Genomic DNA, 16829 nt, shown 5'->3' with positions numbered 1-16829 from the left:
GGCCCAAGAATGGCTGTCGCTGTGAAACCGCTGCACTCTAAGCGATCAGTATGAAAAGGAACAACGGCAATTGGAAAGATTGCGGACGCGTCAAGAGACTGAAAGCTTGATGTTTTGAATGCAACGTAGAGCAAGGGATAATTGAGTTAAGGTTGCGGGTGTAACAGCCATGAAATAACCCGTACAGTTAGGTCAGCCAAGAAACAGAAAGCAAAAGAGGTTGTTCAGCCATTTCAAAATTAAAAGTACGAATATTAATTTCAGTCGCGATCAACTCACGATGTCAGGTTGAGGAACCTCATTTGGAGCATCACACATTACGGCGGCGTTGCGCAATTCTACCTACCAAGGGGAAATGACCGAGACGGAAGGGTTCAAGGAAAAGACGGCTTCTGAAATGTCACACTGTCCTCTGGAGGTCATTTTGTTACTGCAGGGGGGATCGGCCTCCAAGTTTACCAGGGCAGGGAGGTGAGGTGACATTGGATCCAGCGTATACCTTTTAGACAGGTACCAGTTTTTTGAGTTGCTCGCTGTTACTGACTTATGTACAAAAGAACCCCCTCGTCTTGAGATAACTACAGTATCTCCATGCCTCATGTGTCGTTTTGTCTTGTGTTGTACTGCGGGCTTCCTTGAGAAACCACGCGCATAACGCCAATAGTGTCCCATTGCGTCGCTGAATAGTTACAGAAGTCGTTGATGCTGTTCATCAAGACTTATCTTACCCAGATTCTCTAGAGACTATCACTTGGCGCATTGCCCAAGTGAGTCAGGTCCATGCCCCCAAATAGACTATCACCTCGTAAAACGCGTCGGTGGCTGGTTTACCGGGGCTTTCCTTCGACAACGCTTCTTCTCATCAAACAAGAAGGAATTGGAAACACGAATAACACATTGCAGTACCAACTCGTGCGCAGCTACAGCAGGATCACGGCTATGACGGGACGGCGACCTCTAGAAAAGAGAAGCCATCTCCACTGCTCAGGGCCCTGCAAGTGGACGGATACATCCATCAACCCCAAAGCCGCGCGGCCGCAAAATAAACTCGCAGTCAGTCTCAGGAACAGACCCCCTTTGCATTTTGGGACCAACCGGCCGCTCAGCGCCGTCGCATGCACAAGCACAAGCTGTTGCACCGGCGGATTCAAGATGGCCAGCGTCTTCTTTCTTCAATGGATGTCGTTAATTGAAGCACTGAAATGAGACCGATACAACTTTCAGGGACCACGGGCTGCTGGCTGCTGTAGACGACCACTACGCCATTGATTACGGTCTGATACCGTTCCAACGCCTCGAGTCGCGAGTACCAGTACCCAGCAGTAATTTTAAGCACCCGCTAATTGGGTTCGAAGACACTCACTAACTCCCTAGGGGCAATGAATGAACCGCCCAAAGGCGCAAAACGCTCTGGACCAACCTTGTCGTCAGCTAGATCGCATCCAATCCAATTCACCCTGACGAGACTTGCATGGCCTAGCCCGGGCAGGCTTGTGAGTGGCTGCACTAGGCAAACCTAAGCCCCAGCGGCATAAACTTATGGGGATTGATCTTGTTCCCGTGTTATCTGCGCTGATGAAGCTGTGGCAAGAGTCTCTAGACGAGAGGCCAAGAGGGTCTCGGAATCGCGAGATAAAGCCATTGAAGATGGTGTTGACGACAGGAACCAAACGTCATTGCTGGCATTTTATTTGGGGTCGATTGGCAGCGTTGAAATTTGCGTGTTGATCAATGAAAATCACAGTCAACTCTATTCGCAACAGCAGTAGACCGCTCCAACTTTGTTCATACCTTATTGAGAGTCTAGTCTAATGCACTGGCTGAAGTGTGACCCAGGCTGCAGCAACGGAGACAAGCATAAGATAAACCAAACACTAACAGAGATGCTTTAACCCGTAGCGTTTGCGAGAAGAAGCAGGGTCCAAAATCAAAATAGTTAGATGCAGAGCGTGTTGGTACAGTACAGTACCTACAAATTGATATTGAACTGAATCCAGAAACCACCATTGCATCGGCTCCGGGAGTCACGGAAGCTGACGGGCGGGATGATCCCTATTCATGTGGCTTCTGGCCCGCCACGCATGAGAACAAGGCGCCACATGCATGTTGGGTAGTGACCATCATGCAATGTGATTCGAATTCTCTTCACGTACCCGAGAATCGAATTGGGAAGAGGATCACGACGACCAGGTGAAGAATCTGTGCGTTGGACATGACATCATCCAACTAAACCGAACTTGACACACACAGAATGGATGGAGATGGATGGATGTATGGATCCTAACCTCAATCTCCGGCTCTCACCCGGGTTTCCTCCGTTCCCTGACCTGCCTGGGCTCTAGCTCTAAACGGCGCAGCCGAATCAGACAGAGGGCCCTCTCGCGTCTTCGCGGTTCTGATTCACTTTAGATTCAGGATCTATTGGTGGAAAAGGTGCCAGTGGTTCTCTATCGCTCTAGAGACCCATCGCTAAGCTGGAACCGTCGTGGTTCTTTGGTCCAAAAATATGCATCTCCTTCGGCCGATAAAGTCGGGTCAGAGAGCGATTCAGAATTATCTGCCGTAGATTTGTGTTGCAACAAGTCTTGGCATTGGTCTTGGCGTTCAAGCTTTGTTTTGACCTCTTCTACAAAGTTTCAATCAAACTTGACCAGGCCTTGCTTGAGCCTAATGAACAACGTCTGTTTTTCCAGAAACATCAACTCTCAGTCAAAACGACCTAACTCAACTATAATTGAATAGAGTTAACACGTCCGGAACTAGCATTACCCTGCCAGTCACAACATCTGCAGCCATGTTCCAGCACATTGTCTAGACTCTAGATTGTCTGATAATTCAGGGTCTCTTGATCGTCGTAACGTTAACTCAATGGTGAAAAACGCTCACAATGTTCGCAACTAGGCAGGTGGTTATTTCCTGCCCGGGCCTGAATGTCACAGTCACTTTGTCCTCGTGAAAGAGCGGACATGCTGCATTGGGACCCTCATCCAAGCGCTCAGCTCCAGAATATTGCTGATGTGCCAACATGCATCTGTGCCTCTGCCGTATCAGGAGAACACTGTACGTAAAGTCTCCAATTGAAAGTTGCATTATGCGCATTAATTGTCAGGAAAAGTCGCAGAACGTCATCACGAAGTCCTGAGTCAAACCTGAGGCTAGCCTTGCTGGAGTCAAAAAGCTTCTTTTTTTGATCGTCAGCAACCAAGAACCGAAGCTGGATGTCATGGGAGGCTCGGGACCGAGTCGGCTCCCCACTTACCGCCACCAAATCCTCACCTTGGCTCACCGAGGTTGACCCATGTTGCCCCGGTCTGGCTGCTCACTCACCGAGCCTCCCCCACCTTGTCTTACCCCACTGTAGCCTAACCTAGCCTACCTTACCTAGCAGCAGCAAGTGATTGCTATCCACCAAAGCACACGTCAAGTTACAGATAGCTCTTTGTATCCATCCCACATTGTTTAATAGGCGTGTCTGGGTGTGTATGAGCTACGCACAGCTTCGAGATGTCTGAATCAAGTCCCTTGGCGGCTTACTTTGCCCATATGAGAAACACGGGTGGCATCATTGTCCAAGGTTCGTTGAGCTGCTGGTTGTCGTCAAAGCCGTGAACACTGGCTTCAACATGCGATTAGAATCATGTGCTGAGTTGCATCTTCAGAACAACCAAAGCTCGATCTCGATCTCTATATCCAGAATTACACCGGTCAGTCAATCCGGTCTCACTGGTACCATCTCGATGTGCCAGCTGACAGTTCATTTAGGGCGAACAAGAATCGATCGCCTCATCCACGTCGGAAAGTCTTCAGTACCACTTTGTATCGACGCGCTCAAGACTGCTATCGCTGAGATCAAGCAAGGCTCAGATGTGGCCCTATACATCGAAGCTTGGGGCTGCATTCGACTTGCTGCTCCTGACGACCCCGACGCCCAAAAAGATCAAGCATGGATCGATACAGTCGAGCGCGAGAACAAGGCGGAAGCTGGACGGCTCGAAACCCAGCTTAAGCAATACAAACACAATCTGATCAAAGAGAGCATCCGAGTGCGTGAAGATTTCAAAACTCTGTGAATATAAGTTTCTAACTTTAGTAGATGGGAAACGAAGATTTGGGTTTGCATTTTGAAAAGACCGGATATTTAGAGGCAGCCGCCGAGGCGTACAATCGCATGCGCCAGGACGTCACCACCACCAAACACATTATCGATTGCGGCATCCATCTCGTGAATGTCTACATCGCTCGACGGGACTGGACCATGGTTCTGAACAATCTGGGTAAGATCGTCGGTGTTCAGAGTGGTGAGGAGGAACGTTTATATCAGCCATACACAAAACTTGTCTCCGGTATTGCGCTCCTTGGCCTCAAGCACTACAGGGATGCAGCCAACAACTTTCTCCAAGTCGACTTCACCATACCGCCTGCGCAATACAACCACATCGCTAGCCCCAACGACATTGCAGTTTATGGAGGTCTCCTTGCCCTGGCGACTATGGACAGACAGGAACTTCAAACTCTAGTCTTGGAAAACCAGTCGTTTCGTTCATTCCTAGAACACGAGTCGCACGTCCGCAAGGCCATCAGCCTTTTTGTCAATGGCAGATACTCAAGCTGCCTTGCTATTCTCGAGTCCATTCGAAACGACTGTCTCCTGGACATTTACCTACAGCGCCACGTCCCATCCCTCTACTCACAGATCCGAAGAAAATGCATTGTCCAGTACTTCATACCATTCTCATGTGTCACCCTCGAGAGCTTGAACCAAGCATTTGCGCACGATGGAGAGTCAGTCGAGATGGAGCTCGTATCTATGATCCGCGAAGGAATTCTCAAGGCCCGTCTAGATATCAAGGAGCAGGTAGGCAACCTTTTTTTCTTATCTTGACCATTTACTGATTGTCTATAGTTGCTCATTGCAGAACAACCCAACCCGAGACTTGATATGCAGAAGCAAGCACTTGAGGTCGCTACCAAGTACGAGGAGGAGGCCAAGGAGAGACTCCGTCGCATCAACCTCATTGCTGCTGGTCTCGAGGTTGCAGGAAGGTCAAAAGGACCTGGCCTTGGTGGTCGCGGAATAGATGAGCAGTGGTACGGTGAGGGCAAGGCACCGGGACAAGCAGGCGCCGTCGAGGCCTAGAAATTTCGGTGCATAATGGTAAAAGATTGTGCGCCTTGGCCCTTGTCGACTGATCCAGCGAAGAAGCAGGACGAACTGGGTATCACAAGCTGAACCAATGGACTGCACATCGCATTACGGCCTAGGCGTTAGGAATTCCTGATCACGGTTATCCACTTACGGGTACGGAACTATACTGCGGTAGATTAGATGAGGCGTCAGGAGCATTCTTCGAAATAAATCATTCCATACAATGCTGTTGTGGTGCATATATTTTAATTATCCTTGTTCAAAGGGGGTATCGTTATTACGTTCGAGCCCTTGCCTCTAGCTATATACTACTCTTCAGCCCATCAACTGTCGCAAGTCTGTGGGCGGCCATCGAACTTGCGCAAAGGTCAGGCAACGTTTGATGCTCTGAAGATACTTGCGGGTAACCTCATCTCCCATGACATGACCCTTCTCTCCATCATGTAGCTTCTCGCGAGCGCTTCGCTCGTGGATGCCTACCATGGTAACGCCAATAGGCCACGCTGCCTTGCCGATACTCAGACGTAGATATCCATCATTGGCGTCCACGTAACGGCGCTCTTGGAGAGCTTGAACGATTTCTGTAACAGGCTTGAGAATGTCGTCGTCGAGTTTGCCTTGCTCAAATTTGCGGAATAGCTTCCAGGTGTTAGTGCGTGTCCCGACTCTGTAAATAAGGATGACTTACTGGTTTCATGTTCTCTCGAGTCTGCACCATAGCGTTATATGCCGTTTTGCTGGCACTCGTATCCCGCTTCTCAGCCTCCATAGCTCGCTCGTACTCTGTAAGAACCATCGTAAAGTAGCTTGCCAGTTGTCGAAATAGCCACTTCCTGCCTTCCTTGTCTTTAGGTAGCTCAGTAGTCACCTTCATATCCTTCTCATCCACGAGTTCTAAGGTTGTTGGTATTGGGCCCTTGGTCACGACTGTCGTCCACTTGCGATATCGTCTCAATTTCGCCGAGTGATTCTCTCCGAACAATACAGCTGGTTCACCCAGCTCCCTTAGCTTATCAACTAGCTCCTCCTCTGGTATATCCTCGCTGGCATGCACACCATCCTCAACATCTTCGCTTTTGGCCTTGACCAGCTCTGGCAAACCAAGTCGCTTCCTTCGGGCGCGTTCTTCTTCAGCTTCTTGCTCTTCGCGTCTTTTGCGCATGTCTTCAGCAAGTTTACGACGCTTCTCTTCGCGGGCGGCGTTCTCGGCGGCAGCATCTTCCTCTCGTTTGCGCTTTGCGGCTGCTTTGGCTTCTCGCTCGGCCTCGAGGGCTTTTTGTTCGGCAAGGTATGCTTCTTTTCTTTGCGCTTCGATTTCTGAGCGTTTCAAGTACTTCTTTTCCTCGCTGCCGGAGCTCTTCTTGCTCTTTGAGAGCTCTTTGTTCATCAGCGCCGCGAAATCCATGGTGTAGATTGGACAGCGTTTTTATCGACGTGTTGGTGTTTCCTATAGGAGCCTTGATCCAATATTCGAATTGGCCTTTGATTTGTGTTGGGAGATTGCCAAGATTGTGCCGCTAGCGGTTCAAATATTTGTTGTCGCAGTCTGTAAGTGGTAAGAGTTTACAAATTGATGATGGAGCGCGAAGTCATGATGGTTTAAGCGGATATAGATCGGTTAATTTGGATACTTTAGTGATGCCTCTCATCATTCGTAACTTAAACAACGAAACCTCACCAGAATAACAGAGTCTCACGATTTTCCTTTTTTCCTCCTTTTCAGTCTCATAAGATGTCTTCCTCTCCAGAAAGGCCACTACGCGAAGATACAACACCTTTCTTGCTGCATCTCTTCTACCGTACAGGATCTCTTCACAGGTATACATGACCCCTTCCAATATATATGGCGTTAGATCACAAGATGTTAACAACGTTTCATTTATAGGCCAGATGAATTTGAGTCGCATAGTTTGCCGCCACATATACCTGTGTACACATGGTCAGACTGCACTCTGAATGAGTTGGCTCTGGAACTTGCAGGCGCCAAAAAGTCAGCATTGCCTTCGCCCTCTGTGGGATGTCGTCTCGTATTCCAGTTGGTATTTCCAGACCTTCGAAACACCGCCGCAGTCACGAATGCTCTCCCCAAATACGGGGTTAAGGACCTCGGCAGCATTGTATTGGGTGGTGGTTCCGCAGCAGACACATCTGGTGATATTCCCATGGATGGCACAACAAGAGGGAGTGACGACAAAACCAAGACACTAAGCGATTGTCGATTTGTAGTTGGTGACTACATAACTTGCGCAATATTACCACCACTCTCGGATGGCTCAGTGGCGCCCGCTTCAAGCGTGCGTAGGGAGCAGGCTTCGGGTCCACATGAAGTCCGAGGGACTCACCGAGGAGGTCGAGATAACGGTTCTGGGCGTAGGAACTCGAGAGGAGGACGAGCTGGCTGGAGGGATGATGTCGGGGGAGATTTTCCTATGGGCGATTGGAGAAGAGGCGAAAGATTACCGGACACCTCTAGTGGGCGACCGAGGGGCAGAGGGAGGTGGTAACATACACCCAGTGCTTAATTTGATAGCGTCACGTCGATTATACCCATTTCTCATTCAATTCATCAGACACATCACAATTCGGCCACCATTCGTTCATTGTTGACCTCGGTTCAATTGAAACCCTACCATGGGCTCTATCCCAATCAGGGTGCTTTATATGTACAGATCTCAATGCTCCAATGCCTAGTCGGTTTATTTCTCGTAAATGAGGTCGCCCTTTCGCTTCGCTCGAAAATCCCAGAGTCCCTTCGCCTGTCAGCATTTCGGTGGTCGTCGCGATTTCTATTCCTTGACTTACGTCGGTACTGTAGGCGATGTAGCCCATGATGGCGGGGACCACGGCCACGTAGGTGAAGGTGAGCCGGGCAGTTCGGGGTGTCCATCGGAAGTAGTGATGGCGCGTCTTCATCATAGCTATTTACATTGTCAGAATAAGCTCGAGCCGAGGGTGTTGCCGTCGAGGTCGGGTAGAAGTCACGCACCGGCATATTTGAGATAGGCCGGGTCCGGCTTCACGTCTGCAGAGCAGCGGTTAGCAGAGTTCGGAGTTATTTGTCTCTACTTGACCTACTGAGGTGCGCCATTTTGATTGACGGTGATCTGTGTCGTGCTAGAGTGGTTTGCGGCACGAATTGGTTGTCGTGATGTTCAGTTGAATGATGCTAACCTTGGACGATGATTGTAGCTTTGATGATTACCTAAGTCAGTGTCTGAATCATGGTAGCGATCATTGGACAGCTCCCATCGGGACGTGGCTACCCTGTACCTTGGCCATATTTCGCTTGGTAAACCACTGGGTACAGTCTCCTCTAAGGGTTACTTATTTCAATTTAGAAGTGATACATCTATTTGTCCTAAGCTTTTATGGTTTGTAATTTTGATTATAGACGTCGATTTTTGCTGGCTTTAAATATAACTGTTGGACGCGACAGTCATTACTCATCTGAGCGCCAAAAGCAATGACAACTCATACGCAGGTAACATTCAAAACGTCCTTACTGCTAAGAATAGCATAGGTTATTTTCACAAATGACATGATATCGAAGCTGAAGCAGGAGCTGTAGGGCGTTTATGACTTCATAAACCTTTCTATGAACTACAACATAAGTTAACCTTCTAACTGAAGCAATAGTTTAGTTATTTGAACCCAGATACTGGTATACATGAATAGACAAAAATATATATGAGATCAACTCTGAACAGTAAACACTATTATAACCCAGCAGTAGAATACTACCTAGCCAAGATCACAAATAAGTCGCAGGCAACATGGATTGTAGTATAACTTACAACCAAACTGCAGAAGTCACGTGATAAGACCCACATTGAAGCGCGTCTCAAGGCCATGGCCCAGAATTTATCGTGATGAAGGCAACTTTCTCAAAAGCTCCTTAACATCTACCCCTGGTCGTGCTTGCTCAAAATCTGCGCGACCAGCATCAATTTCATCACCAAGCAACCGCGACAAAGCAGCTACTACTAATATTAATACTGATAGCGCTTTGGAACCGGTAGCGTGACTAATCACGCGCAACGGCGCTCAGCCTAATAGCGACAGCTTTCCGATCCTTCCCTTTCTCTTCTGCGCATTAAGAAACAATCATGTCGCAGCCTCCTCCGCCTCCTCCCCCAGGATGGGGACCGCCACCACCTCCTCCTCCGCCTTCTTCTTCTCTGCCTCCTCCCCCTTCAACGCCAGCTCCGCCGCCGCCACCAGGTTTTCGTCCTCCAACCAACACCCAGATGGCCAAGTTCGCGCAAAAGAAGAACGAATGGGTGAGGTCGCAACGAAACCGCTTTGGCGAGAAGCGCAAGGGTGGTTTCGTCCAAACCCAGAAGGCAGATATGCCTCCTGAACACCTACGGAAAATTGTTAAGGATATCGGAGATGTCTCGCAGAAAAAATACACGAACGATAAGAGAAGCTACCTAGGAGCCCTGAAGTTCATGCCACACGCAGTTCTGAAGCTCCTCGAAAACATGCCGATGCCATGGGAATCGGCGCGAGAAGTCAAGGTGCTCTATCATGTAAACGGATGCTTGACTTTGGTCAACGAGATCCCGCGTGTTATCGAGCCTGTCTTCTTTGCGCAGTGGGCTATGATGTGGACATTTATGCGCAAAGAAAAGGCCGACAGACGACTATTCAAGCGCATGCGATTTCCACCTTTCGACGACGAAGAGCCTCCCCTGTCATGGGCCGAAAACTTGGAGGATGTTGAGCCACTGGAGCCGATTCAGATGGAGTTGGACGAGGAAGATGACGAGGCCGTATATGAATGGTTCTACGATCACAGACCCCTTCTGGACACACCGCACGTCAACGGCCCAAGCTACAAGGCCTGGAACCTCACACTACCTCAGATGGCGACGCTATTCCGTCTGAGTCGACCACTTGTTTCTGATGTCGTCGACAAGAACTACTTCTATCTCTTCGACCTTAAGAGCTTGTTAACAGCCAAGGCTCTCAACGTCGCCCTTCCTGGTGGTCCTCGTTTCGAACCACTGTATAAAGATATCGACCCCAACGACGAAGACTTCGGCGAATTTAATGCGATTGATCGTATCATTTTCCGAAACCCCATTCGAACCGAGTTCAGGGTCGCCTACCCGTACCTCTATAATTCGCTACCAAGAAGTGTTCATTTATCGTGGCACTCACACCCTCAGGTCGTATTCAATCGTGCGGATGACCCTGATCTTCCGACCTTCCATTTCGATCGTCGCATCAACCCCATCTCGTCGCGAACCGTCGCACCCAAGAATGTCGAAGTTTCCCATGAGGACGAGATATTTGGCGCTGGTAACATTGAGGAGTCCGAAGACGATGCCTTTGAGCTGCCTGCTGGAGTCGAGCCGTTCCTTGCCGATGAGGATATTGAGAATGAGAACACATCATCCGCCGTCGAACTATGGTGGGCGCCTTACCCATTTGACCGACGATCCGGACGCATGGTTCGAGCACAAGATGTACCTCTCGTCAAGCAGTGGTACCTCGAGCATCCTCCCTCGGATCGACCTCCAGTCAAGGTCCGAGTCTCGTACCAGAAACTCCTCAAAAATTTCGTATTGAATGAATTGCACAAGAAGAAGCCCAAGGCGCAAAACAAGCAGAACTTGATGCGATCACTCAAGCAAACCAAGTTCTTCCAGCAGACAACCATCGATTGGGTCGAGGCTGGTCTGCAGGTTTGTCGCCAGGGTTTCAACATGCTGAACCTCCTTATCCACCGCAAGAACTTGACGTATCTTCACCTCGATTACAATTTTAATTTGAAGCCTGTCAAGACTTTGACCACCAAGGAGCGAAAGAAGTCACGTTTCGGAAACGCTTTCCATCTCATGCGAGAGATCTTGAGGCTTACAAAGCTTATCGTTGATGCCCAAGTTCAGTACAGACTTGGAAATATTGATGCCTTCCAACTTGCAGATGGTATCCTATACGCCTTCAACCACGTTGGCCAGCTGACGGGCATGTACCGATACAAATACAAGCTGATGCACCAGATTCGAACTTGCAAGGATCTGAAACATCTCATTTACTACCGGTTCAATTCTGGACCTGTCGGTAAGGGTCCTGGATGTGGTTTCTGGGCTCCCGCTTGGAGAGTTTGGCTTTTCTTCATGCGAGGAATTATTCCTCTGCTTGAAAGATGGTTAGGAAATCTTTTGTCTCGTCAATTTGAGGGTCGACACAGCAAGGGAGTTGCAAAGACCGTCACCAAGCAACGTGTGGAGTCTCATTTCGATTTGGAGCTTCGCGCTTCCGTTATGGCTGATCTTATGGACATGATGCCTGAGGGTATCAAGCAGAACAAGGTCAATACCGTGCTTCAGCATTTATCCGAGGCCTGGAGATGCTGGAAGAGTAATATCCCTTGGAAGGTTCCGGGCTTGCCTGCACCCATTGAGAACATCATTCTCCGATATGTCAAGTCCAAGGCCGATTGGTGGATCTCAGTTGCCCACTACAACCGTGAGCGTATCCGACGAGGAGCTACCGTTGATAAGACTGTTGCTAAGAAGAACGTTGGTCGTTTGACTCGACTTTGGCTCAAGGCTGAGCAAGAACGCCAGCACAACCACATGAAGGATGGACCTTACGTATCCTCCGAAGAAGCCATTGCCATATACACAACTACCGTGCATTGGCTTGAGTCTCGCAAGTTCTCTCCCATTCCCTTCCCAAGTGTTTCTTATAAGCACGACACCAAGATCCTCATTCTTGCGCTTGAGCGCCTCAGGGAGGCATATTCAGTGAAGGGCCGTCTCAACCAGAGCCAACGAGAAGAATTAGCTTTGATTGAGCAAGCATATGATAGTCCCGGAACTACACTGGAGCGAATCAAGCGATTTTTGCTTACCCAGCGAGCTTTCAAGGAAGTGAACATCGACATGAACGACAACTACAGCACCATCAACCCTGTCTACGATATTGAGCCTATCGAGAAGATTAGCGATGCCTACCTGGATCAATATTTGTGGTATCAAGCAGATCAGCGACATCTTTTCCCTGCCTGGATCAAGCCATCGGATTCCGAGGTCCCGCCTTTGCTTGTTTACAAGTGGGCACAGGGCATCAACAACCTTGACCGTGTGTGGCAGACTGAGAATGGTGAATGCAATGTCATGATTGAGACGGAACTATCCAAGGTTTACGAAAAGATGGAGCTCACGCTTCTGAACTCTCTCCTCAGACTGATTATGGACCACAATTTGGCGGATTATATCACAGCCAAGAACAACGTCCAACTCACCTACAAGGACATGAACCATGTCAACAGTTATGGCATGATCCGTGGCTTGCAGTTCTCTGCATTTGTGTTCCAATTCTATGGCCTTGTGTTGGATCTTCTGCTTCTGGGTCCTCAGCGAGCCAGCGAGATTGCTGGACCACCTCAAAGTCCCAACGACTTCTTGCAATTCCGTGACCGCGAGACTGAGTCTAGCCATCCCATCCGACTCTACACCCGATACATCGACAAAGTTTGGATCTTCCTCCGATTTACTGCCGAGGAGTCTCGAGACCTCATCCAAAGATTTCTCACCGAACAACCCGACCCCAACTTTGAGAACGTTATCGGATACAAGAGCAAGAAGTGCTGGCCAAGAGATTCTCGCATGCGCCTGATGCGTCATGATGTGAACCTTGGACGAGCTGTCTTCTGGGATATGAAGAATCGTCTGCCTCGATCCGTGACAACGATCGAGTGGGATGAAAGCTTTGTCAGCGTTTACAGTCGTGATAACCCGAACTTGCTCTTCTCTATGTGTGGTTTTGAAGTCCGCATTCTCCCCAAGATTCGCAACCAGAATGAAGAATTCCCGGTCAAGGATAGTGTGTGGTCTCTCGTGGACAACACCACAAAGGAGAGGACTGCTCACGCTTTCCTGCAAGTCACTGAGGAGGATATTCAGAAGTTCAACAATCGTATTCGACAGATTCTCATGTCGTCAGGTTCTACAACTTTCACCAAGATTGCCAACAAGTGGAACACAGCGTTGATCGCCCTCTTCACTTATTATCGTGAGGCGGCCGTATCGACCGTCGACCTGCTTGACACAATTGTCAAGTGCGAGACCAAGATTCAGACTCGAGTCAAGATTGGTCTAAACTCCAAAATGCCTTCTCGTTTCCCTCCTGCCGTCTTCTACACCCCCAAGGAGCTTGGTGGTCTTGGAATGATTTCGGGCTCACATATTCTTATTCCTGCTAGTGATAAGCGTTGGTCAAAGCAAACCGACACTGGCGTTACTCATTACAGGGCAGGAATGACCCACGATGAGGAGACCCTCATCCCGAATATTTTCCGATACATCATCCCCTGGGAGGCCGAGTTCATCGACTCTCAACGAGTCTGGACAGAATATTCCCAGAAACGTCTTGAAGCCAATCAACAGAACCGTCGTCTTACTCTTGAGGATCTTGAGGATAGTTGGGATCGCGGTCTTCCTCGAATCAACACCTTGTTCCAAAAGGACCGAAGCACCCTGAGCTTCGATAAGGGATTCCGAGCTCGAGCTGAATTCAAGATCTATCAATTGATGAAGAATAATCCTTTCTGGTGGACTAGTCAACGTCATGATGGAAAATTGTGGAACCTGAATGCTTATCGTACCGATGTGATCCAGGCATTGGGTGGTGTTGAGACCATCCTCGAACACACGTTGTTTAAAGCAACAGGTTTCCCGTCATGGGAAGGCCTCTTCTGGGAAAAGGCCTCGGGATTTGAATAAGTACCCCCCGTTCTGATGCGAAGAAACACATTTGCTAACCAGAAATTTACAGAATCGATGAAGTTCAAGAAATTGACCAATGCCCAGAGATCTGGATTAAAGTTTGGCGACCCCCCTTCTCTAAAGCTCTCTTAACTAACTTTTCTTAGTCAAATTCCTAACCGTCGCTTCACTTTGTGGTGGTCACCCACCATCAACCGAGCCAACGTCTACGTGGGTTTCCAGGTCCAGCTTGATTTGACTGGCATTTTCTTGCACGGAAAGATCCCTACTCTGAAGATCTCGCTTATCCAGATCTTCCGAGCTCATTTGTGGCAGAAGATCCATGAGTCTGTTGTTATGGATCTTTGCCAGGTGTTTGACCAGGAACTGGAATCTCTAGGCATTGAAACAGTTCAGAAAGAGACCATTCATCCTCGAAAGTCTTACAAGATGAACAGTTCTTGTGCCGATATCCTTCTGTTCTCTAACCACAAGTGGAATGTGACCAGACCTTCACTTCTTTACGATACCAAGGATGTTATTGAGCAGACAACTACCAACAAGTTCTGGATTGATGTTCAGCTCCGATATGGCGACTACGACTCACATGATATTGAACGATACACACGTGCAAAGTATCTCGACTATACGACAGACAGTGCCAGTATCTACCCCTCAGCTACTGGTCTCATGATTGGCATCGATCTTGCCTACAACCTCTACTCTGCTTATGGCATGTACTTCCCTGGTCTCAAGGTCCTTGTGCAGCAGGCTATGGCCAAGGTCATGAAGGCGAACCCCGCTCTGTACGTTTTGCGCGAGCGTATCCGAAAGGGTCTACAGCTCTACGCTTCTGAGAGCAACCAGGAGTTCTTGAACTCCCAGAACTACTCGGAATTGTTTAGCAACCAGACACAGTTGTTTATCGATGACACAAACGTCTACCGTGTCACCATTCACAAGACCTTTGAGGGTAACTTGACAACCAAGCCTATCAACGGTGCTATCTTCATCTTCAACCCAAGAACCGGACAGCTCTTCCTCAAGATCATTCACACTAGTGTCTGGGCTGGACAGAAGCGTCTTGGTCAACTCGCCAAGTGGAAGACGGCCGAAGAAGTCGCTGCTCTGATCCGATCATTGCCTGTGGAAGAACAACCCAAGCAGCTGATTGTGACAAGAAAGGGTCTTTTGGATCCTCTCGAGGTCCACTTGCTCGACTTCCCCAACATTTCCATTCGGGCTTCAGAGCTTCAGCTTCCCTTCCAGGCAGCGATGAAGGTGGAGAAGCTTGGTGACATGATTCTGCGTGCCACTGAACCTCAGATGGTGCTTTTCAACCTGTACGATGAGTGGCTGAAGAGTATTTCATCTTACACTGCCTTCTCTCGTCTTGTTCTTATTCTGCGCGCGCTCCACGTCAACCCTGACAAGACGAAGCTCATTCTCCGACCTGACAAGACTGTCATTACACACGAGCACCATATTTGGCCATCGCTCTCAGATGAAGATTGGATCAAGGTTGAAACGCAGCTTCGAGATCTTATCCTGAATGACTACGGCAAGAAGAACAATGTCAATGTCTCCAGTTTGACGACCAGCGAAGTGCGAGATATTATCCTGGGTATGGAAATTTCAGCCCCATCAATGCAACGACAACAAGCCGCCGAAATTGAGAAGCAACAACAAGAGCAGGCACAGTTGACCGCTGTGACTACGAAGACCCAGAACGTCCATGGCGAAGAGATCATTGTTACCACAACTTCGCAATTCGAGCAGCAAACATTTGCCTCCAAGACTGAGTGGCGAACACGAGCCATTGCTACATCCAACTTGCGCACACGAGCAAAGAACATTTATGTCTCGTCGGTTGACAATGATCTTGACGATATCACCTACGTCATGCCAAACAACATTCTGAAGCGCTTCATCACCATTGCTGACCTCAGAGTTCAAGTGGCCGGCTACCTGTACGGTTCCTCAGCCCCCGACAACGACCAGGTCAAGGAGATCAAGTGTATTGTCATGATCCCCCAGATTGGCGGCCTCCGCAACATCCAATTGCCCCAGCAACTTCCTCAGAGCGAGTTCCTTGAAGGAATGGAGCCTCTAGGTGTGATCCACACCGTCTCTGGCAGCGAACTACCTTACATGTCTGCCATGGATGTGACAGAACACTCAAAGCTCCTCGATGCGCATAACGAGTGGGACAAGACCAACACGGTCACGGTCTCGGTTGCATTCACACCTGGCAGTGTATCTCTATCGGCGTGGGGCCTCACACCAGCAGGCTACAAGTGGGGAGCTGAGAACAAGGACACCCAGAGTGATCAACCTCAAGGGTTTACTACAACGATGGGCGAGAAGCGAAAGCTGTTGCTGAGCCCACGGTTCAGGGGATTCTTCTTGGTACCGGACGATGGCAGGTGGAACTACAGCTTTATGGGCAACGCGTTTGCTGGGATGGAGAAGAGGCCTGTCCACGTCAAGCTGGATACGCCACTGCCGTTCTATAGCGACCAGCACAGACCAGTGCATTTCGTTAACTTTGCGGAACTGGAGGATATTTGGGTGGACCGATCGGATAACTTTGCTTAAAGTAGTGGGTAAACGGGCGTTGTTTTATCAAATGAGGGAGCATTTCATTCTGTAATCAATTAGTTGACCTGGGCAGACTGGGTGTATTTTTTATGCATGTTGTAAAATAGCTATGGTAAAAATGACAAGAAGGACTCAAGGAGAAATTGAAGCCGAGATGACGCATCACTTGATTTGATTAGTGACGGGATGATTTCCTTATATGGTGTTGATCACATTTGCAGAGGATTTGGATTACGCCATCCTCGTAGCTGAACATACACACATAGGTACTCTAATATGGTCATAACTTAGTTAGGATATGTTATCATAAACCCTAAAATTAGACTATATTTATTTCTCATCATAAAGTGATCTAAACT

The 16829-nt window shown here is 48.8% G+C and overlaps 4 protein-coding genes across 4 annotated transcripts; 2 read left to right on the top strand and 2 right to left on the bottom strand.

Annotated features, from left to right (window-relative positions):
• Window positions 1-3504: 3504 nt before the first annotated feature.
• On the top strand, window positions 3505-5137 carry FSUBG_154 (COP9 signalosome complex subunit 1 (G pathway suppressor 1); the record flags this gene model as incomplete). Its single annotated transcript, XM_036679217.1, has 5 exons — window positions 3505-3574; window positions 3660-3704; window positions 3763-4043; window positions 4094-4855; window positions 4904-5137. 5 exons carry the CDS (start codon window positions 3505-3507, stop codon window positions 5135-5137), a joined length of 1392 nt encoding a protein of 463 aa, XP_036544292.1.
• Window positions 5138-5461: 324 nt separating this feature from the next.
• Window positions 5462-6551, bottom strand: FSUBG_153 (potassium channel regulatory factor; the record flags this gene model as incomplete). The annotated part of the gene is made up of 2 exons (XM_036679206.1): window positions 5462-5785; window positions 5835-6551. 2 exons carry the CDS (start codon window positions 6549-6551, stop codon window positions 5462-5464), a joined length of 1041 nt encoding a protein of 346 aa, XP_036544291.1.
• A 1291-nt stretch (window positions 6552-7842) lies between these two features.
• FSUBG_152 (NADH:ubiquinone oxidoreductase subunit) lies at window positions 7843-8234 on the bottom strand (the record flags this gene model as incomplete). Its single annotated transcript, XM_036679195.1, has 4 exons — window positions 7843-7896; window positions 7949-8064; window positions 8133-8168; window positions 8222-8234. 4 exons carry the CDS (start codon window positions 8232-8234, stop codon window positions 7843-7845), a joined length of 219 nt encoding a protein of 72 aa, XP_036544290.1.
• A 1018-nt stretch (window positions 8235-9252) lies between these two features.
• On the top strand, window positions 9253-16467 carry FSUBG_151 (pre-mRNA-splicing factor spp42; the record flags this gene model as incomplete). The annotated part of the gene is made up of 2 exons (XM_036679184.1): window positions 9253-13817; window positions 14037-16467. The coding sequence occupies 2 exons, from the start codon at window positions 9253-9255 to the stop codon at window positions 16465-16467; spliced, it is 6996 nt and encodes a 2331-aa protein (XP_036544289.1).
• Between the last annotated feature and the right edge of the window lie 362 nt (window positions 16468-16829).

This window comes from Fusarium subglutinans (assembly GCF_013396075.1).
Source record: "Fusarium subglutinans strain NRRL 66333 chromosome Unknown NRRL66333_c0000001, whole genome shotgun sequence".
NCBI classification, from domain to species: Eukaryota; Fungi; Ascomycota; class Sordariomycetes; order Hypocreales; family Nectriaceae; genus Fusarium; species Fusarium subglutinans.
This window is presented reverse-complemented; position numbering and strand designations above follow the sequence as displayed.